Raw genomic sequence first — 21,960 nt, 5'->3', positions numbered from 1 at the left:
CAGGAACCCACAGGAAATCAACCAAACATGGCAGAGACCAAGGGATGGCGGGAAAGACTCCGAGTGCTAGCCTGAAGGGCACTCGTTAAGTTTGTACGTAACAAAACTCTGGTGAGCGAGGACCATTTAAGAAAGCAGAGGACCTGATATATGGCCATCAGTTTCACAGTAAATACCCCACACATGACAGCCATGAGATGGTGTTCCATGCCAACAGAAGACATGAAGGCATATTCCACATGATTAGCAGATTTAGAGCCATCAGCATAAAAAACAATGGCACACCACTGGAGTCTACAAAGGCTTTCAGACACTGGAAGAGATCCATCTGAATCGCGGGCAAAGGAACTAACCAAGGGGGTGGTGGGGGATGGAGGGTGGTTAGTGTTTAACGTCCCGTCGACAACGAGGTCATTAGAGACGGAGCGCAAGCTCGGGTTAGGGAAGGATTGGGAAGGAAATCGGCCGTGCACTTTCAAAGGAACCATCCCGGCATTTGCCTGAAACGATTTAGGGAAATCACGGAAAACCTAAATCAGGATGGCCGGAGACGGGATTGAACCGCCATCCTCCCGAATGCGAGTCCAGTGTGCTAACCACTGCGCCACCTCGCTCGGTGGGGATGGAGGGGGGGGGGGGGGGGGCAGGAGAGAACGTGGGGAAGAAGACAAGAAGGTGAGATGGCAGTCACGGCAGAGAGAAGCAATGTGGAGTCCAACCGGTAAACCCACCTGAGGGCAGACAGTGGGTGGGCAATGGACCAAATCTGCATTTTCACAGGGGAAGAGCAGATATTGATTGCATAGGAAACTATGAGCTGGGACTGCTTAATCAAAAGGGGAGGGTCCCAGTGTCAACCAGACTGCTATCAACAAGGCTAGTGTGAAATGCACTGGTGGCTAAACGAATACCATGATGGTGAACCAGGTCCAATTAATAAACTTGATAACCCTGGTACAGACAAGGCAGAACTAGTGCCCAGTAAAGGCAGAGAAAGGTTGAACGATCTGCACCCCAAGAGCTGTGGCAAGGAAGTGAAGGACACTGAGTTAACGAAAACAACTAATTTTTTTCAGATGACAGATATGGGGCAACCAAGTAAGCTTGTTGTCAAAAAGAAGAGCCTAGAAACGAAACTGGGGGACCACTTTCAGGTGTTGCATGTCGAGGTAGATCTCTGGATAAGGATTGATCGTAGTAAGGCAACAGAAATGCACCACTCTCTGCTTACAGGGAGAGAATTTAATACCATGCAAGTGTGTTCTTGTGGAAGCACACTGGATGGCACCCTGCTGCTGTCATTCCGCAGAGGCCACTGAATGGAAGATAGACTAAATACAGAACTCATCCACATATAGAGTATGGGTGACCAACGGTCTGGCAGAGGCCATAGGTCCACTAATAGTGATTAGAAAGAGGACACTTAATATGATGCCCTGTGGAACACAATTCTCCTGGGTCTGCAAAGAGCTGAGAACAGTGTGAATGGACTCTTAATGACTGGTGAGACAGGAACTGGCAAATAAAAAATCTGGAGGGGTCCCGAAGACCGCACTCGTGGAGTGTAAGGATGATGTGATGGCACCAAGCTGTGTTGTGGGCCTTACGAAGATTGAATAAAACTGCAACTAGATGGCAGCACTGAGAAAAGGGCTGTTTATCTGCAGTTTCCAATCTAAGTACATGACTGGAGACTGTTCCTCGTGAAATCTAAACTGATAAGGAGATGAAAGGTCCCGAGATTCAAGGACCCAATTGAGCTGATGAACCAACATCTGTTCTAGCAATTTGCAGGGGACACTGCTCAGGCTGCTTGGCCGGTAACTATCAAGGGACAGGCAGGGCACAGAAGGGGAGCGAGCTTCTGCAAGATCTGGAACCAAAAGACAGGGCAACTTTGCAGTGCACAGACTGTGTGTCCCACGCCCGTGTTGTGGTAGCAGGCCTTAGAAACACAGGGAAGACAGGTCCCTGGAGCTAGCCTCATCACTGGCGAGTGCTGAATAATTGGGACACTTCTTCAGCCAGGGAAGGTGAGCAGTATGGGGAGGGGAGGGTAGAGAAGAGGGAGATGGGACTGGGCTAATGAAGAAGGGGAAAGGACATAACAGAGGAAAAAGTGGAAGTCATCAACACAGAGTGAAGTCAGTCATATTGTTGATGAGCCTCAGAGTAAGTTAAATAATCAACAGACTTATACTCCTGTATCTTATTTTCTTTCTTAAAAGCTGGACAATCTAATGAGCAACGAGAATGACACTCGTGACAATTAGTACACACTGGCGGTGGAAAAAAAGGGGCTCCCCTCGTGGAGTGGGTGTCTTACATTCACGATGTAGAGGGTCAGCCATACATCACGAAGACGTGCCCGAAACGCAAGCAAAGAAAGCACCTCAAGGGTGGCAAGGTGTACGGCTTCACATCACACTGATAACACACAACTGTGATTTTCTCCAGGAGGCAGACTCCCTAAAAAGCCATAATAAAAGTGCCAGTATTGGTGCTACTGTCTTTATGACCTTTCTGCAGATACCAAACAAAATGAACGCCCCATCTTTCCAGATTGCTCTAGAGTTCATCAGTTTGAAGGCTGGGGCCCCCATGAAAAATTACTCCCTGAACAATATTCGAAGACTGGTGATGTGTAATGGACACCAGGATGTTACCAAGATGATGAAAAGCATGAAGGGCTGCAGATTGGGTGGCAGGAGTAGTTCTGGTCAACATGGAACCTGACTGCATCTTGCAGAGAGACTCCACTTTGTCAAATGTGTTTTCACTATTTTTTGCAAAAAGTAATGGCTTGGTGGCAGTGAAAGTGTCCCTCATCCATCCTACTACATATGATGTAGTAAAGAAAGTGTTTCATTTTTGGAGCCAATTAGTGGCTGCCCCCATGGGCACCGCCAAAATATAGAACGAGCCATCTAGCATGGTGGCCATTGCCGGGAGTTTCATTGCTGCAGAATGACAAGTGACCACTCTTAGGCCTACATGGGGAGGCAACAGCTCAGGTATCATAAGCATGATCCCTGAGTTGTCAGGGGGCTCAGCCAAATGGGTACATAAACAGCCCTGCCACATAGACTGGCTACATGTGCTGGTGGCCAAGCAGGGCAGATTGGGGGGGGGGGGGGTGGAGATCTATGACGGGGAAGGAAGTGGGGAGATGTTAGGGAGAGAGTTCTTCCCCAAATGGCTCACACTACAGAGAGAAAATTAAGAAGTTGTGGTTCAACCCCAAAGGGGGACCAAAAATAAAGGATGAAAAAGAAAAGGTAAAGGGAACACTACTACAAGTAATATAGGAAACCAGTTGGATAGCCAGGTCAACATAAGTAAGAAGACTGAGAAAGGGGAAGGAGGGGGGGGGGGGGCAGCAAGAAAGGAGTGAATAAGTAGAGAGAGGTACACGAGGAAGAAAATGCCAGCCAGGAAAGAAAAATGGGATGCAATAGCTCATGGCCCTGTGGGCGTCAAACATTAACTCACATAAGAACCGTGAGCTCCTTTGGAGCACTTCTAAGGAAAAGGCTGTAATTATCCTAAGTTGTGTACTGGCCAGAATTTTTTTGGTTGCAACTATGTGCCCCCTCAATGTCCTCCTGCTCAAATACTGTAGCATCACTACACTATCACAGAAGTTACGAAACTCATAAAACAACACTTCTACAACATACTTTATATCTAAAAAAAAAAAAAACCTCCCCTCCATCCCTCACACTGAAGAATGCACCACCAAGAGATATAGCTAAGGCACTGGAATATCTTTTGGTAGGAGCAAGGATCAAATCACTGTATGACCAAACATTTTAAGCAAGGGTTGGTTTGGGGGAGGGGACCAAACAGCCAGGTAATCAGTCCCATTGGATTAGGGAAGGATGATGAAGGAAATCTGCCATGCCCTTTCAAAGGAACCATCTCGGCAGGTGCCTGAAGTGATTTACGGAAATCACGGAAAACCTGAATCAGGATGGCTGGACACAGGTTTGAACTGTCATCCTCCCAAATGCAAGCCTTGTGTGCTAACCACTGCACCACCTCACTTGGTAAAGTGAAAGTCATCAATGTATAAATCACACAGTCTGACAGTGCCCATACAACTTCTGTTTCATAATGACATGACCACCCTAAAAATTTGGTGAAAATTAAATGTTCAATAAGATTTACAATGGTAACAAGTAACTGCAGCTGAAGAAAACAGTGGCAGCATAATAACTTCTTGCATCACTTTATTTGGATTCTCCCTCTCAGCTCCAAACAATCTGAATGTTTCAAGTGGACCTCACTTTTGTCTCGGCAGCTACTTTGATTTAACTTTTTAGTAATTTGTTTGTTTTATGTTTCCTTTACTCACAACAGCCATTGTCTACATGTAGCTTCCAATGAAAGGACTACTGTTTATGAAACCTCAAGGCACGTTTGCGTTATAACTTCACATTTCTAGCACTGTTTTCCAGTTTTTCCACTTTCAGTAACTTTTAAATGTTTATCATATTTTGTCCAATTGACTTTATTAAAGTAAATTTAGATGTAGAAATAAGTTGTTTTTCATTGTCAAGGTGATGTGCTCAGTCAGACCAAGTCAGCAATTTTGTTTTCATAGCAATGCAATGAGAGGTAACAGAATTTGAAACAAACAACTGAAAATTAAACTTCACTAGCACTTTAAATGAATTATAATTTTGTCTGTGGAACTGTAGCTGTACTTACATGAAAATAATAAAATTGAGATATTTAGCAACTGATATAGTAGTGCCATGTGTATTAGGTACAAAGAATACACACATCTGTAAATTAATTATTAGCAAAAAAGCTTAATACCTCTTCATGAACTGAATTTACTCTGGTTCCTATAAATTAGCTGAGTGTTGTTGGCACACGAATGCCTTGCAAATACCTGCAGCAGGACAACTATTGGCAGATCAGTGGCTGGCCAAATGAAGGCAGGTGTGGCCATGTGGTCAAATATTAGTTATTCTATTATGAATTGATTGTGTCAACAATTTCTAATGGCAGGTCTGGCAAGCAGCAGAAATATACTTAAGGACAGCCAAGGGATATGATATGTGGTGAACAGAACTTGTGGTTATGTGCCCTAAGGGGTAGGACTATGAGGCAATTCCAATTACTGTTTGCACTTGCCACAACCTTCGGAAATGTGCTATCAGCAAGTACTATGTGCAGAGTTTGATATGCTCGTTGACCTGTAATGTATGTCGTGGTCACCATTCGGAATAAGAGTAAGTACTTACTGATGACATGCCAACATAAAAATTCCTGTATATAAGTGGAATACCATACTCTTCCAAGATGAGGCTTTGTTAAGAATGTTCAACATGCTATTGACAACCAGCAGCACTAGCTAAAATAGGACAAGGATGGAGGGGGGGGGGGGGGGGGGGAATCTGTAGATGTCTTACAGGAATCACTGTGGTTTCTACCCTACATAATTTGGGCAAATCACCTCGTGCAAATATGAAGAGGGTTAGTATGAAATTTGAGCCCCACCCTCATTAAGAAAGAGTCCAGTGTCATAAATGTAGAACAGTTTAAATGTAAATACTACAGAACATATAAGATTTGTGACCAAGCAAGCAGTTTGGTTGCTATGCAAAATGCACCAGTGAATCAAAATCCTCCATTCAGACATTTCATTGCACTGGCACCAATAGGCGAGATCATAAAGCGAAGATTAAAATATCATATTATCTCCTTGAACTAGCTTTGCTGAAGAACATTACATGGCAGTTCCACATTCAAGTGTTGTACAGACACAAATTACATTAAAGGGGGAAAAGAGACTAAAGAACTGAAAACTAAGTTAAGTTGCTCTATAAATGAAAGAACTATAAGACCTGGTGAGAGACTCTTAAAATTCTAATATAATTATAAAACACTACCAAAACACCACCCTGTTCCCATCGGCTAGTATGGCCCTGCATCACCGATTGATAAATAACAAGTTTGCTAAAGGTGGATCCACTCAAAACATATGTTATTGTTAAAGCAAACACAGACAAAAGAGCTACATCATCACGATGATTATATGTTCATGGAATATCTGGCCAGGTATGCAATTAGACAATTTAAACAGAATATAGTACATCACCCATAATGAGCACACAAATGTAACAATGGAAGTGCCTAAACAACACGTGACAACCAATGTCTCCTCTGCCACACTCTATGGTGGCTTGCAAAATGCATATGTAGACATTAATCCTGGCACCACAAAGCTCCAGCTGCCTTTTGGTGACATACCAGTAGAGTAGCAAATTACATATTTAGCTTCTCCCATGCATTTTCACAGTCAATTTCTAAGTTAGTAATACTAGGATGGTATTGATGTGTGGGGATGCAGGGGCAGCTCATGAACAGATGAAGACACTTCTGGCCATGGTCAGCCATCTTCAGGCTGCTGCCTCAGAGCATAGTGGCAGCGAAGAACGTGCTGTACACATTGGGACCCCTCTGGAGTCACTTATTTTGTCCAAGGGCTCAGCTGCCGAGGCACACTGCCCAATGTAGGGGTCAGCCTTCACCACATGGTGAATGATGGGTTGTAAGGTGCTCGCATGTCTTGAGGGGGAGAGTCAATGTGGAGGCTGCCTGTCTCTTCACCCATTCACAGTGGATGCTCCTTCAGCAGGGTGAGAACAGGCGCATAAGGACAGGGATTGCCAATTATCACGAGCTCCAAAGTTAGGTGCATTATTGAGCCTTTTATGGAAACAGCACCCAGCGGCGGAAAGATGTCCAATATATGCTCAGTAGGTCCACAGGAGGGCCTTATCCAAGGTGTGGAGGTGGGCTTGCCTGTGACTAGTGCAGGGTTCAGTTGCTTGCATGTTGTGGCTCACGTCAGCACCAATGACAATGTCGTTTGGCTTGTGAGGCGATCTTCAGTTCCTACAGGTGATGGGTGGAAATGGTGACTACGGTGTGCAGTCATAGCTCGTGATTTGCAGTACCATGCTCAGTGTTGATTGGGGTATGGTTTGGAACTGAGTGGGAGGTCTCAACCAAACTCTCTGTTGACTCTGTGATGCTCTTGGCTGCAGACTTTTGGACCTGCATTGCGGTGTTCAGGGATACCCTACACAAAGCAGCTATTTGTATAACAGATAGATGTGAGGAGCATGAGGGGTCTTTTTAGGCTAGGCAGTAGTTTGAGGTCCTCTGATGAACTTTACCAGTCAGTATGCAGAGAGCAAAATCATAGGAAGTAAAGACATTTTTACTATCAAAATTTTAAAAGTGAATTGTCAAAGTATTTATACCAAAGTTCCTGAATTTATTGCCCACAATGAAAAATATCGCACTCAAATTACTTTCGGAACTGAAAGCTGACTGAAACGAAGTAGAAAGATCCAAAATATTTAACGAGCCATGGAATGTATATTGGAGAGACATCTGATGCCGTACGAACTGCAGAGTTCACTGCAATCGACAAAAATATTTTGTCAATTGAGGTCAAAACTGAGTAAGTTTTAGAACCGTTCAAAGCATGTCTATACATAGTAGTGTGGAATTACCTAGATTATGCAGTATTAATTGGAGGCAACACTGACCTACTGAGTATAGACTAGAATGACTGTGGATTCATTGCAGATAATACAGGTGGAAGGCAGTCTTGTGAAGCAGTTTTGCACATTTTTCCAAACACTGACTTGAGCAGCCCAAATGCAATGGAAATATTTTAGATTATTACATGAGGAGGACATTGATTAGTTCTTGGCAACTGTGGTTCACAATACTGCTAGCAGCTGAAACAGAGGCACGAGTATTCAAATACAAAGATATGCAAACAGGAAGAATACGGCACTGTGGTCGGCAACGCCTATATAAGACAACAAATGTATGGCACAATTTTTACATTGGTTACTGCTGCTACAATGGCAGGTTATCAAGAGTTAAGTGAATTTGAATGTATTGCTATAGTCAGCGGACAAACGATGGGACACAGCATCGCCAAGGTAGCGATTAAGTGGGGATTTTCCCATACGACCATTTCATGAGTGTACTGTGAATATCAGGAATCCAGTAAAGCATCATATCTCCAACATCACTGTGGCCAGAAAAAGAACCTGCCAATGTTGGGACCACCAATGACTGAAGAGAAACGTTCAGTGTGACAGATGTGCAACCCTTCCACAAATTGCTGCAGATTTAAATGCTGGGCTATCAACAAGTCTCAGCATGTGAACCATTCAACTAAACATCAATATGGGCTTTCAGAACCGAAGGTCCACTCGTGTACCCTTGATGACTGCATGACACAAAGCTTTACAGCTTGCCTGGGCCCATCAACACCAACATCGGACTATTGATGACTAGAAACATGTTGCCTAGTCGGACAAGTCTTGCTTCAAATTGTATTGAGCGTATGGAGACAACCTCACAAATCCTTTCACCCTGCATGTCAGCAGGGGACTGTTCAAGCTGGTGGAGGTTCTGTAATGGTGTGGCGCATATGCAGTTGGAGTGATATGGGACCCCTGATACGTCTACATATGACTGATAGTTGACACGTACATAAGCATACTGTCTGATCAGCTGCATCCTTGCACGTTCATTGCGCAATCTGAAGGACTTCGCCAATTATAGCACGACAGTGCAACACCACACATGTACATAATTGTTACAGAGCCACTCCCAGAACACTCTTCTGAGTTTAAACACTTCCGCTGGCCACCAAACTCCCACGAAATGAACATTACTGGGCATATTTGGGATGCCTTACAATGTGCTGTTCACAGGAGATCTCCATCCCCTCATACGGATTTACGCAGTCCTGCAGGCTTCGTACTCTTATGGATTTATGGACAGTCCTGCAGGATTCATGGTGTCAATTTTCTCCAGCACTACTTCAGACATCAGACGAGCCCATGCCACGTTGTGTTGGGGCACTTCTGCATGCTGGCGGAGGCCCTACACGATATTAAGCAGGTGTACAAACTTCTTTGGCTCTTCAGTTTATAATGCTAGATAGCTCCTATCCAGATTGACAACACTGCATAGATGGTGGAGTCCTGGTTCATAACAACAGAAAACTAGGGAAGAACGTATATACAGTGTGAAACTTCCTGGCAGATTAAAACTGTGTGCCGGACTGAGACTCGAACTCGGGACCTTTGCCTTTCGCAGCCAAGTGCTCTACCAACTGAGCTACCCAAGCACAACTCACGCCCCGTCCTCACAGCTTTACTTCTGCCAGTAAAGCTGTGAGGACGGAGAACGAGTCGTGCTTGGGTAGCTCAGTTGGTAGAGCACTTGCCCGCGAAAGGCAAAGGTCCTGAGTTCGAGTCTCGGTCCGGCACACAATTTTAATCTGCCAGGAAGTTTCATATCAGCGCACACTCCGCTGCAAAAAGAAAATCTCATTCTGGGTATATACAGTGCGTTTCACATTTCACGTGAAACACTTCTAGAGGTTGTAGAGGTGGCTTAGCATATCACGTATTATATAGGAAACCCTGTCTTGAAACGAACAGGTCTTAAGTTATAAGTGAAAACCGTTGTGCTACCTCTCACAGGGAACACTTGCACTGGTACTGTTGTTGCTAAGATTGTAGGGCAGGCAATTTTTAGAGGTGGTAATATGGACGAAAACAAGAAGAAATGCCCAGTAAACAGGGGCTCTAAAAAGCATACTTAAAGAGCTATGAGCACTTGTTCAACAGAGGAGATGTGTTTCACAGTAGCGAAAATGAACAAGTTCTCATAGCTCCTCAGCTATGCATTTGCAGCTACACATTTTAGGGCGCATGTTTGCTGGACATTTTTTCCTACTTGTCGTCCATACTACCACCTCTGAAAGTTGTCTACGCTACAGTCTTAGCAACAACACTACTTTTACACATATTCCACTGTCAGTGGTATGATATCAGAACCTTTTCATTTATAATTTTGAAACACTTGAAACAAGTACAGCCTCACATTGATACATTTCTCCTTCTCCATAATCCTAGAAAATTTGTCTTGTCATCAGGAATCACCCTGTATATACATACATTTACATGTGCCGGTGTCTATGACTGACACCCTGCAGCGTCGTTGGATGATGTTTCCCGGCACGGGTCCCTACGTAATACTTGATCTACTAAGTCCCCTCTAAAAGCTCTAGAAGTGTATAACGTGTATCGTTAAACACCCTGTATACACAGTTAAGTAATACAAAAGATGCACACATACACTGAATAGCAGTTACAATAACAGTCTTGCAGGAACTATTTAGTTTGATCATGTGTTAGGTTACTGGATGTTTTCTAACAATAATTCCTGAAATTCATTACGATTCTCTGACGATGGCCCAAATTTTATACTCAAATGCAATAGTTATGATTAGGTGACTTATCAAAATGGTTTCATTATTTTGCAGCAGTCATGCATATCACAAATGTTTAATGTCAAAGAACAGAAAACAAACCTTCTAGTAGCCCTGTGTTTAATTCACGCAGACCACTTCCTCGAATGCCACGATGGTTAGTGGTCCGTGAGAAATGTTTGTGGCTCGGAGCAGATGACATTTTAACAGTTTATAAACAATACACTCAATATAAAATACTGTCACACGACAAAAAAATTATATAGCTCCTTAAGCAAAAAACTTAAGGAAATAAACTTTATGTCAAAAAATTGTCACTGTAAAATCACTGAAATCACATCCGCTGAATCAATAAAGCGTTCAGCTGTTCACATAAGTTCATCAGAGATGCCGGTGTCAGTCTCCAGGATCAGATTTCCTCCATCCAATATACAAGTTTTTCTTTTCACTGTAGGAAATCATCCCATTAAAATGACAGATGTATGAAATCCGACACATTCCGAGTACTCTGGAAAAAAAGAAAACACAATGTAAATGATTTTCAACATAAATGTTAGCCTACTAAAAATTGTAACATTCTAAGCATGCTATGTCATTTGTTTCTATTATGAGTGACATGAATTTCAAGATGTGGGATTACAACACAATTTGTAAACAAGATTGGTAGTAATACAAATATAAATTTGTTATAGAGAAAATGTTCTATTAATATAAACACTTATTTCTTTGAGTATCTGTCTGCAAGAATTTTTTGCATTACACTTCCCTGAAAGAACACAAATTTCAGCCTTGTCTTGGTACAAATGCAGGTGTAATAGTAATCATGGTCAGCTGTTATGAAATGGACAAAAATACATAGAATACCAGCTCATAAAGTGTGCTGATTTAGTTGACAGACAGCACCACTAAATGAAAAGTTATATCAGTCTAATATTCAGAAGCAAACATACAAAGTGAAAGAATTACATCTGGTTGCAGGTGCATTTGTAACACGTGGTGAGAATAACAGTAACATTATAAAATTTCAATCAATTTCTAAGTAGGCCTAACAGATTAGTCTTCAGAAATTATAGATTAACAAGAAATGGGTCAGATAATTTTTGCTGTCCAGCTGAATATGGAACTTCATGTTACAAAACAATAAAGAACGGATATCCCTCCTCAATTTCCATGCCTTATATTGCCGAATAGTGAAAACCTGAATATACAGATACTATCACCAACACAGTAAAAAGCCAGGGACGAAAAAAGAGACTCCAACAGCATGTGTTGTCATGCATTAGTTACACATATCTGTGCATGTTCTACACATCACCGGTAATATCATGGTGGGGAAAAAAAAAAAATTATACAAAATTACTCTCGCACAAGGAACGGCATGTTTCACTGAGTACACGCGACAAAAATAGAATTCTGTATTTCCCAGAAAATATTTACATTACAAGATTCTAACAGAACACCTAGGGGCACTACATGGAACCGGGTAATGATACACCAACGGTTTTTACTAAACTATGCGTTACAAGGAATATAGCAGACGTGCGGTATTACACAAAAGAATGCGACAGTGTACACCACGGTTACCGAATTTGGTCGGAAAATTATATTTTTCAATTGCCGTACAACACGTATACGTCGCAAGGTGGTAACAATCAGCACAAACAGAAGCAGACTGTGTTCCTAGTTGTAATAATGCCATAATACAAAAGTTTCGCTGCCCGAGCACATGTTCAACCTCAGTGGTTTTCGTTATATTTGGTGCACAATGCAAGTCTCGTATTTTTTTGGTGTGAATGCTGCGCCGATTGTACACGGAAATATTTTAAATTCTATCACTTTTCATCCCTCCGTCCTTTATTTCTTCTAATGGTCAAGCAATCACTAGTATGTAATTCAATACAGCTAAACTTCCTTACTGTTTTCCTGTTTTCTTTAGAACTGCATACTTATAGCACGGCGTCAATACGAGCAACAGCGTTCACAGATATATTTGCTAACTGCATCCACATTGTATTCACTTAACACTTTGACAACACATAACCGCAACCACAACCGCACCACGCTCCCAACTGCTACCGAATACGGACAGCTGTTGAAATAATTCTCGCTCCCTAGTCTGCAAAGCAAAGAGTATGGCGTACAGAGATATCACTTCACTGCTGAATGACAGAGAGCGACACATTGTTGTCTTCTTTTTGCAGACACACACACGGGATTGGAATCTCACAGCATAACATATTAGACTGAGGGTATCTGTTGTCATTATGTGTGCTGTTGGCTCTGCTACTACACCAATCTTTTGTGAATTGACGCCAGGCAAAAGCCTGAAGCAACTATTGTAAAACTTAAATCTAGTAGCGATTTACCATCCATAATTTTGTATCTGCAGCCAGTTAACGTATAAACGACATTTTGTTAGCAAAATAACTATATAGAGACGTGATGCAGTGAACTGTAATCAGCAACACTTTCGTTTTAACGAAAGTCACTTATCAATATACGATCGCTGTTGGCGCCACACGTACACGCGCCTGCACAACTAGCACCAGCAGTGTTTCCACGCGCTGCCGTCAGATTTCACTGCCGCACATGAGTCGCAGCATCAGAGATCGGAGCGATTTTGCCTTGCGTGCAGAATGAACTTAGTACTAGTGCTGAAAATATGTGAAATAGGAAGAAGATGAAGCAGAATACTGAGCTGTTGGTATATTTGTAGTTGCTGTTAAAGCTTAACAGCCTAGAGCTCGCTATACACAGGGTTAGAAAAAAATAATCAGGCATCGTATACATCTGCACATACAGTGTATCAGTATCGAAAGAATACATTCCTTAGGGAAATATAAATACGCTTGGTGACTAGGTCATAAATATAATGTGTCTTAAATAGAGACCACTTGGGAAATAGCCACTATTTTCAATAGTTGTCACAACGACAACTAGACTCACCGAGCGAGATGGCTCAGTGGTTAACACATTGCACTTGCTTTCGGCAGGGCAACGGTTGAAATCCGCGTCAGGCCATCCTGATTCAGGTTTTTCGTGATTTCCCTAAATCGCTTCAGGCAAATGCCGCTGTGGTTCCTTTGAAAGGGCACGGCAGACGTCCTTCCCCATCCTTCTCTAACCGGATGGGAACCGATGTCCTCGCTGTTTGGCCCCCTCGCCCCCCCTCCCCACCGCCAAAAAAAAAAATCAACCAACGACTAGGCTCCTACATCAATACTGCAGCAACTACTACATATATTAGTAGGTCCCATAACCATTTCCACTTCCTTGATTTTACTGCTACGCTAGCTGATACTAATATTAGTGGGTCACAGAACTAATGACATCACTAACAACTACTATTGATAATTATGCTACTAATACCAATACCATACTGCTACTTCTACCCATGGGGGTCCGTACGGAGGAGCAAGGGGGGAGGGGCACTTGAACGCTCCCTGGAATCTGATCATCAATTCTCTGGAAGATAATAAGTTTTTTTGTTGCACCAATAAAATTTATTTCTTGAAGCAAGACACGCCTTGAAATTGAGCAAATCATTTCTTTAACAATGGCAATTCTAGTCCCCCCCCCCCCCCCCCCACACACACACACAAATAAATTTCTGCGGGTGCTAATGCTAATATCCAATTAGTATCCTTTTTGATACTGATACGTGTTTGGGCACTGACCTTGAAAGTACAGCTGAGTAAAGCATTGGCTAGTTCCATTACACTTGCATTCTCTTCCGTTTTAATCTGAGAAAGGCTGACGCACTTTATTGTTACTTGATTAGTTTCACTGCACGTTATGTACCATAATAGAATCTTGTGGAGTTGAATCAGGAACCGTCTGAAGCTTCAACTGGCTATTCCACGTACTCCCAAAGAGAAAAAGAATTCCATGTCAGCTACAGCCCAAAGGCTATAAAACTCTCGGTTATATCAGTTCTCTAGTGCTATAGAACTGCAGGAATTTGGAAGGAATCAAGAGCAGCTAGAAGCAGATTGTAGCTGTATGTCGGCCATGAGGCGATCTCGACTAGTGCAATAGTAGAGTACTGCACGGAAGTCTGGTGTCTGGGTTCGAGTCCCATTGCGGTACACAATTTAAACTTGTTACATGTAATCAACGTGTTATTACTTTTTTCCAATGACGATTCTGACAGTAGGATACCAGTTATCAACAAGTTTTGAAACCTATGACTGGTCTCCCACAAATAATATTCTGTTGTACGACAGACAAGTTATACACACACCAAATGTTTTGCATCACCTCGGCTCCGAGAGTTCCGGAACCTGTACAGACAATTAGAATAGAGATCAACATAAACATCATTTCAGCCCTTTTTATTGCTTATGAAAACCACACATTGCATGTTGTACCACCATACAGCGAGGCCTTCAGCGGTGGTGGTCCAGATTGCTGTACACACCAGTACCTCTAATACCCAGTAGCACGTCCTCTTGCACTGATGAATTCCTGTATTCGTTGTGGCATACTATTCACAAGTTCATCAAAACACTGTTGGTCTCCTCAACGGCGGTTCGGCGTAGATCCCTCGGAATGGTTCGTGGATCACATCGCCCATAAACAGCCCTTTTCAATCTATCCCAGGTATGTTCCGTAGGGTTCATGTGTGGAGAACATGCTGGCCACTCTAGTCGAGAGATGTTGTTATCCTGAAAGAAGTCACTCACAAGATGTGCACGATGGGGGCGCGAATTGTCGTCTATGAAGACGAATACCTCGAAAATATGCTGCCGATATGGTTGCACTATCGGTCGGAGGATGGAATTCACGTACCGTACAGCCGTTAGGCGCCTTCCATGACCACCAGTGGCGTACGTCGGCCCTACATAACGCCACTCCAAAACGTCAGAGAACCTCCACCTTGCTGCACGCGCTGGACAGTGTGGCTAAGGAGTTCAGCCTGACCAGGTTGGCTCCAAACATGTCTTCGACGATTGTCTGGTTGAAGGCATATGCTACAGTCATTGGTGAAGAGAACGTGATGCCAATCCTGAGCGGTCCGTTCGGTATATTTTTGGGCCCATCTGTACCGCGGTGCATGGTGTCGTGGTTTCAAAGATGGGACTCACCATGGACGTCGGGAGTGAAGTTGCGCATTATGCAGCCTATTGCGCACAGTTTGAGTCGTAACACGACGTCCTATGGCTGCACGAAAAGCATTATTCAACATGGTGGCATTGCTGTCAGGGTCCCTCCGAGCCATAATCTGTAGATAGCGGTCATCCATTGCAGTAGTAGCCATTGGGTGGCCAGAGCGAGGCATGTCAGCGACAGTTCCTGTCTCTCTGTATCTCCTCCATGTCCGAACAACATCGCTTTGGTTCACTCCGAGACGCCTGGACACTTCTCTTGTTATGAGCCCTTCCTGGCACAAAGTAACAATGCGGACGCGATCGAACCACGGTATTGACCGTCTAGGCATGTTTGAACTACAGACAACACGAGCCGTGCACCTCCTTCCTGGTGGAATGACTGGAAGTGATCGGCTGTCGGACCCCCTCCGTCTAATAGGCGCAGCGCATGCATGGTTTATTTACATCTTTGGGCGGGTTTAGTGACATCTCTGAAGAGTCAAAGGGACTGTGTCTATGATGCAATATCCATAGTCAACGTCTATCTTCAGGTGTTCTGGGAATCGGGATGATGCAAAACTTTTTTTGATGTGTGTATTTTAGGGGCAATAATGATGACGTCATCGCTCTTCTGATACCTGTAGCAACACGGTTTGTTGAAGGACCCAACACCAGAAAAATCATTTTACGTTCTGAGGTACACTGCAGCAACTCAACCGAAACGTGCGTTATTTTAATATTTTATGTATGTATAATGACTCGACAGTTCACCCACAACGATTTCAATAAAAAAAAAGGTAGGGGACATTGTACGGGAACACCTGTAAGCTACGATTTCATCGTTGTGATATGCAACTGGAAGGAACGGTTTAAAATTCCAAAGATAATTACCTGTAAAAGAGCAAGTTGATGCTTTCCCATCCTGGCAATGAAAAGAGGTGTATTTATTTCTAAATTGCATTTATTTTTCGACATAATCCTCTTTTAGGCCAATACATATTGTCTACCGTCCTTCAGTGAGTAGATTCCATCCCTCAAGTGGGCGTCTGGAAGATCTAGAAACTATCCAAACTACAGCCAACAGCTGTCCTTAGCTTCAAATCATTTTTAGGCCGCAATGAAGATTAAGTTATAAAGTCCCAAAGCCGGCGAGAAAGTTAGGGACAGAACAAATGCTTTGGATGGACAAGGATATGTTCGAAACTGGCGGTGTTCTTTTCAAAGATACCATACTGGCATACACTGAAAATGATCTAGAGAAGCTACGAAAAATTTAAATCTGGATGATATGACGGGGATTTGAACACCACTCCTCTTTAATAGGGGGTCAGTGTGCGAGTCAACGTGCCCCCTCGCTCCAAATATTTCAGCGACAAATTGCTCAAAATTCGCAACTAATCGGCGATCAGAAGGTGCCATAGCTGGTGAAAACGGTGGATGTTCCAATAATTGTCGGCCGCTGTGGCCGAGCGGTTCTAGGCGCTTCAGTCCGGAACCGCGCTGCTGCTGCGGCAGAGGGGTTCGAATCCTGCCTCGAGCATGGATGTATGTGTTGTCCTTAGGTAAGTTGGGTTTAAGTAGTTCTAAGTCTAGGGGACTGATGACCTCAGATGTTAAGTCCCATAGTGCTTAGAACCATTTGAACCATCCAATAATTTGTCCTGCATACCCATCAGTTTTATCATTGCTGACTGTCTTTTGATTGATGGACACATACAATATCTGATCAGAAATGTTTGGAAGCGTATTAGTGGACAAATATGAAGTGTGCCCACATTTGCCTTTATGACGGCTCGAACTCTGCTGGGGACACTTTCAACGAGATTTCTGAATGTTTGTGGAGAAATGCAGTCCATTCTTCGTCAAGAGCCAATACCAAAGAAGGTAGAGATGTTCAACACTGTAATCTGGAGTGAAGTCGATGTCCCAACTCAAAGATATTCCATTGGGTTCAGGTTGGGACTCTCGGCAGGCCAGTCCATTCTAGGGATTTGTTTGTCCACAAACGATGGACTCACAGATGCCGCCCTATGAAATAGTGCTTTGTCATGCTGATACAAACATGAAACAATGATCGTCTCCAAGTATGCAGTACGCAACGCTGTAAAATGGTCACATCCTTCCGAATTTAGCGTTTTCTTAAGCGCAATAAGGGGACCATACCCTAAACACGAAACCACCACGTCCTCCGTACTTCACTGATGACATTACACACGATGGCAGGTAACATTCGGCAAACTGAAGCCCTTCCATAGGATTGCTACAAGGTGTAGGGTGATTCATCGGTCCAAACCACACGTTTTCAATCATCCACCGCCAGTGGCGCCGCTCTTTACAGCACTGCAAGCACCGCTTAGCGTTGACTACAGAAATATGCGGCTTATGAAGAGGTGTTGACCACTGTATCCCTTCCTTTTTAACTCCCTACGCACAGTCATTGTGCTGGTAGCACTCTGGAACTCACAGATGATTCTTTCAGCTGCCTGGTCTTGAGTTAGCTGTCGTGTTTATTCACGTTTCCAATTTACAATCAGATCACCAACAGTCGACTTGGGCAGCTTTAGACAGGTTGATATTTCCCTAATGGCTTTGGTACTCATATGACATCCAATGACTAATCCATATAGGAATCTCCCGGCCGATCCCCTCTGCTCTTACCGCCTCTCTGCAGACAACCCAGACAACACAATACTCCGCACCTCCTTTTACACTAGTGGATCCACTTCTCGTAACATCTAGTGATCACTTTATTGCATAGGGTGCCTGGGAACTTTTCATCAGAAACTGTAAGTCTCACTAAAGGTATACGAAGTTTTGAGCGATGGGACGTCTATAACATATATTTGTCTAGTGCTGCCTTCTAGTGAGAAGCTTTCTGAACTTGAGTAAAATACTAAGCACTATGAGATGAATATATAGAGGGCGTGAGAAATCAAATGGGTTGGCGCGTGCTTGTAGATGGCACAGTGTGTGTTTCACGAAAACAAATTAAATCACCATCTCTGGTAATCCAACAGGGAAAGTGGGACTGCATCTGGTCATGAAGTACTTGAATAATGATAACAAAACCAGTGGCTGTATTTGAATCCAACGCCGTTTATTGTTCTTTATACATGCTACAGATTCGACACCAAATAGTGTCATCTGGAGGCCCCAAACCTAATCTGCCATCCACAGTTGCTAGCATGTGCAATGAACACAATCGTATGCAGCGGGCCAAAATTAACTGTATTCCGTACCTTCCGTGCTAATAAGAAGCCCAGCATGGTCAGACGACCTAAAGATTTTGTTTCTAACGAGAAACAAACCGACGTTTTCCGTTGACATTGGGTGTCGCATGAAAAGTGTGATGAACAGTGTTTTCGGCTGATTTGAGCTATACATTTCAAAACAAAAAAAAATGGCTCTGAGCACTATGGGACTTAACATCTAGGGTCATCAGTCCCCTGGAACTTACAAGGGAACCTCCCCATCGCACCCCACTCAGATTTAGTTATAAGTTGGCACAGTGGATAGGCCTTGAAAAACTGAACACAGATCAATCGAGAAAACAGGAAGAAGTTGTGTGGAACTATGAAAAAAATTAGTAAAATATACAAACTGAGTAGCCCGTGCGATGATAGGCAACATCAAGGACAATGGAGGTCAAGGAGCGCCGTGGTCCCGTGGTTAGCGAGAGCAGCTACGGAACGAGAGGTCCTAGGTTCAAGTCTTCCTCGAGTGAAAAGTTTAATTTTTTATTTTCAGTTTATGTGACAAACTCTTATGTTTTCATCACTTTTTTGGGAGTGATTATCACATCCACAAGAAAACCTAAATCGGGCAAGGTAGAAGAATCTTTTTACCCATTCGCTAAGTGTACAAGTTAGGTGGGTCGACAACATATTCCTGTCATGTGACGCACATGCCGTCACCAGTGTCGTATAGAATATATCAGATGTGTTTTTCTGTGGAGGAATCTGTTGACATATGACTTTGCGATCAAATGTTTTCGGTTCCCATTGGAGAGGCACGTCCTTTCGTCTACTAATCGCACGGTTTTGCGGTGCGGTCGCAAAACACAGACACTAAACTTATTACAGTAAACAGAGACGTCAATGAACGAACGGACAGATCATAACTTTGCGAAAATAAAGAAATTAAAATTTTCAGTCGTGGGAAGACTTGTAGGACCTCTAGATCCGCAGCTACTCACGCTAACCACGGGACCACGGCACTCCTTAGATCACAATTACCTTGATGTTGCTTATGTTGCACATGGACTACTCAGTTTGTATATTTTACTATTTTTTTTCATTGTTTCACACAACTTCTTCCCGTTTTCTCGATTGATCTGTGTTCAGTTTTTCAAGGTCTATCCACTGTGCCAACTTATAACTAAATCTGAGGGGGGTGCGATGGGGAGGTTCCCTTGTTAGAACTAATTAAACCTAACTAACCTAAGGACATCACACAACACCCAGTCATCACGAGGCAGAGAAAATCCCTGACCCTTTCAAAACAAAATTGCAAATACCATACTTGCCGAAACACCAGAGAAAATGCATACGACGACTCTTAGGAGAGATAGCAAATATAAATACATGGTGTAAATGGTAACTGTTTACAGTGTTCCACACTGATGTAGGTGAACTCGAGATGAACGAATTGATAAAAAACGTTTGTGACCTATCAAACATTAGATAGGCGTACGAAAGCAGCCTATGGTACAGCGCATACATGCCGAGCGAAATTTTGTCTAAAATTGTCCTGGATGCTGAAAACTCCTGAGCCGGCCGCTGTGGCCGAGCGGTTCCAGGCGCTTCAGTCCGGAAGCGCGTGCTGCTATGGTCGCAGGTTCGAATGCTGCCTCGGACATGGATGTGTGTGATGTCCTTAGTTGGGTTTAAGTAGTTCTAAGTCTAGGGGACTGATGACCTCAGATGTTAAGTCCCATAGAGTTTAGAGCCATTTGAACCGTTTGAAAACTCCTGGCTCTTGCACTTACAAACTGTGAAATTGACGTTTGTGTAAATTTTCCTTAAAAATATTGTGGATTTTAACAGCACGAAACTACTGTGCTTGTATGCGTTAAGTTTAGATCTAACTGTAAACGTAATTAGTTTTTTCATAACATTTACAAAAGTTTTTTTTTCTTTCATTACCCTTAATAACTTAATAATGCTATCGAAATAGCCAGCCAACTAAGTCAGTGGCCTGGTAACATACTAGGTGATCAAAAAGTCAGTATAAATTTGAAAACGGAATAAATCACGGGATAATGTAGATAGAGAGGTACAAATTGACACACATGCTTGGAATGACATGGGGTTTTATTAGAACCAAAAAAATACAAAAGTTCAAAAAATTTCCGACAGATGGTGCTTCATCTGATCAGAATAGCAATAATTAGCATAACAAAGTAAGACAAAGCAAAGACGATGTTCTCTACAGGGAAGGCTCAATATGTTCACCATCATTCCTCAACAATAGCTGTAGTCAGGGAATAATGTTGTCAACAGCACTGTAAAGCGTGTCCGGAGTTATGGTGAGGCACTGGCGTCGGATGTTGTCTTTCAGCAATCCTAGAGATGTCGGTCGATCACGATACACTTGCGACTTCAGGTAACCCCAAAGCCAATAATCGCACGGACTGAGGTCTGGGGACCTGGGAGGCCAAGCATGACGAAAGTGGCAGCTGAGCACACGATCATCACCAAACGACGTGCGCAAGAGATCTTTCACGCGTCTAGCAATATTGGGTGGTTCTAATAAAACCCCATGTCATTCCAAGCATGTGTGTCAATTTTTACATCTCTATCTACATTATTCCGTGGTTTATTAAGTTTTCAAATTTATACTGACTTTTTGATCACCCGGTATATAAGAGCTGTGAACAGTTACAGATGTAGAGTGATACACTATCCAGATTTGTGAGGCACTCAGATGTGACAGTGGCCCTATCATGGACTCCATTGGTTCTGGTCGACCACGTCGGACAACCACAAGGGAGGATCGCCTTATTGTGAAGCAAGCACATTGTAATCGATTCACATCTGCGACTGTCAATCGAGAACAAGTGACGGACGCTGTGCAACATTTTGTGTCATACATTACCATTGGTCGGAGACTAGGAAGAGCTGGACGGGAGGACTGCAGTTCCACGTGTAGGCTGCTATTAACGCCACACACAAATGGCTGTGTTTGGAGTGGAGTGGTGCCACGACCGGAAAGCACAGACTGCTGATGAATGGCGTCGTGGTGTGGGAAGCCATCGGGAATAGCATCTGGTAACGGCTGGTGGTGACTGAGGCAATCTGGCAGCACAACAGTACGTCACAGACATCCTGGTCCTCACGTATTATCCCTAATGTAACAGCATCTTGGTGACATTTTCATCATGACAATGCTCATCTGCACACGGCATGTGCGTCTGTGGATTGTGTGTGTGTGTGTGTGTGTGTGTGTGTGTGTGTGTGTGTGTGTGTGTGTGTGTGATGTTGAGGTACTCCCGTGGCCAGCAAGATCCCCAAACCTATCCGCTATACAACATCCATGGGA

General features: G+C 43.3%; 1 protein-coding gene across 1 annotated transcript in view; it reads right to left on the bottom strand.

Moving 5' to 3' along the window:
• Nucleotides 1-12,438, bottom strand: part of LOC126471176 (polyamine-transporting ATPase 13A3) — a 195,527-nt gene extending 183,089 nt beyond the window's left edge. Inside the window, exons 1-2 of the mRNA XM_050099282.1 lie at nt 12,247-12,438; nt 10,433-10,838 (exon numbers count right to left, since the gene is read on the bottom strand). Of these exons, the coding sequence (XP_049955239.1) occupies nt 10,433-10,532 (100 nt within the window). The 5' untranslated portion in view covers nt 10,533-10,838; nt 12,247-12,438. The remainder of the gene's footprint in view (nt 1-10,432; nt 10,839-12,246) is intronic.
• Nucleotides 12,439-21,960: the final 9,522 nt, after the last annotated feature.

This window comes from Schistocerca serialis, chromosome 3 (assembly GCF_023864345.2).
Source record: "Schistocerca serialis cubense isolate TAMUIC-IGC-003099 chromosome 3, iqSchSeri2.2, whole genome shotgun sequence".
NCBI classification, from domain to species: Eukaryota; Metazoa; Arthropoda; class Insecta; order Orthoptera; family Acrididae; genus Schistocerca; species Schistocerca serialis.
The sequence above is the reverse complement of the archived record's forward strand: the minus strand, read 5'-3'. Positions and strand labels throughout refer to the sequence as shown.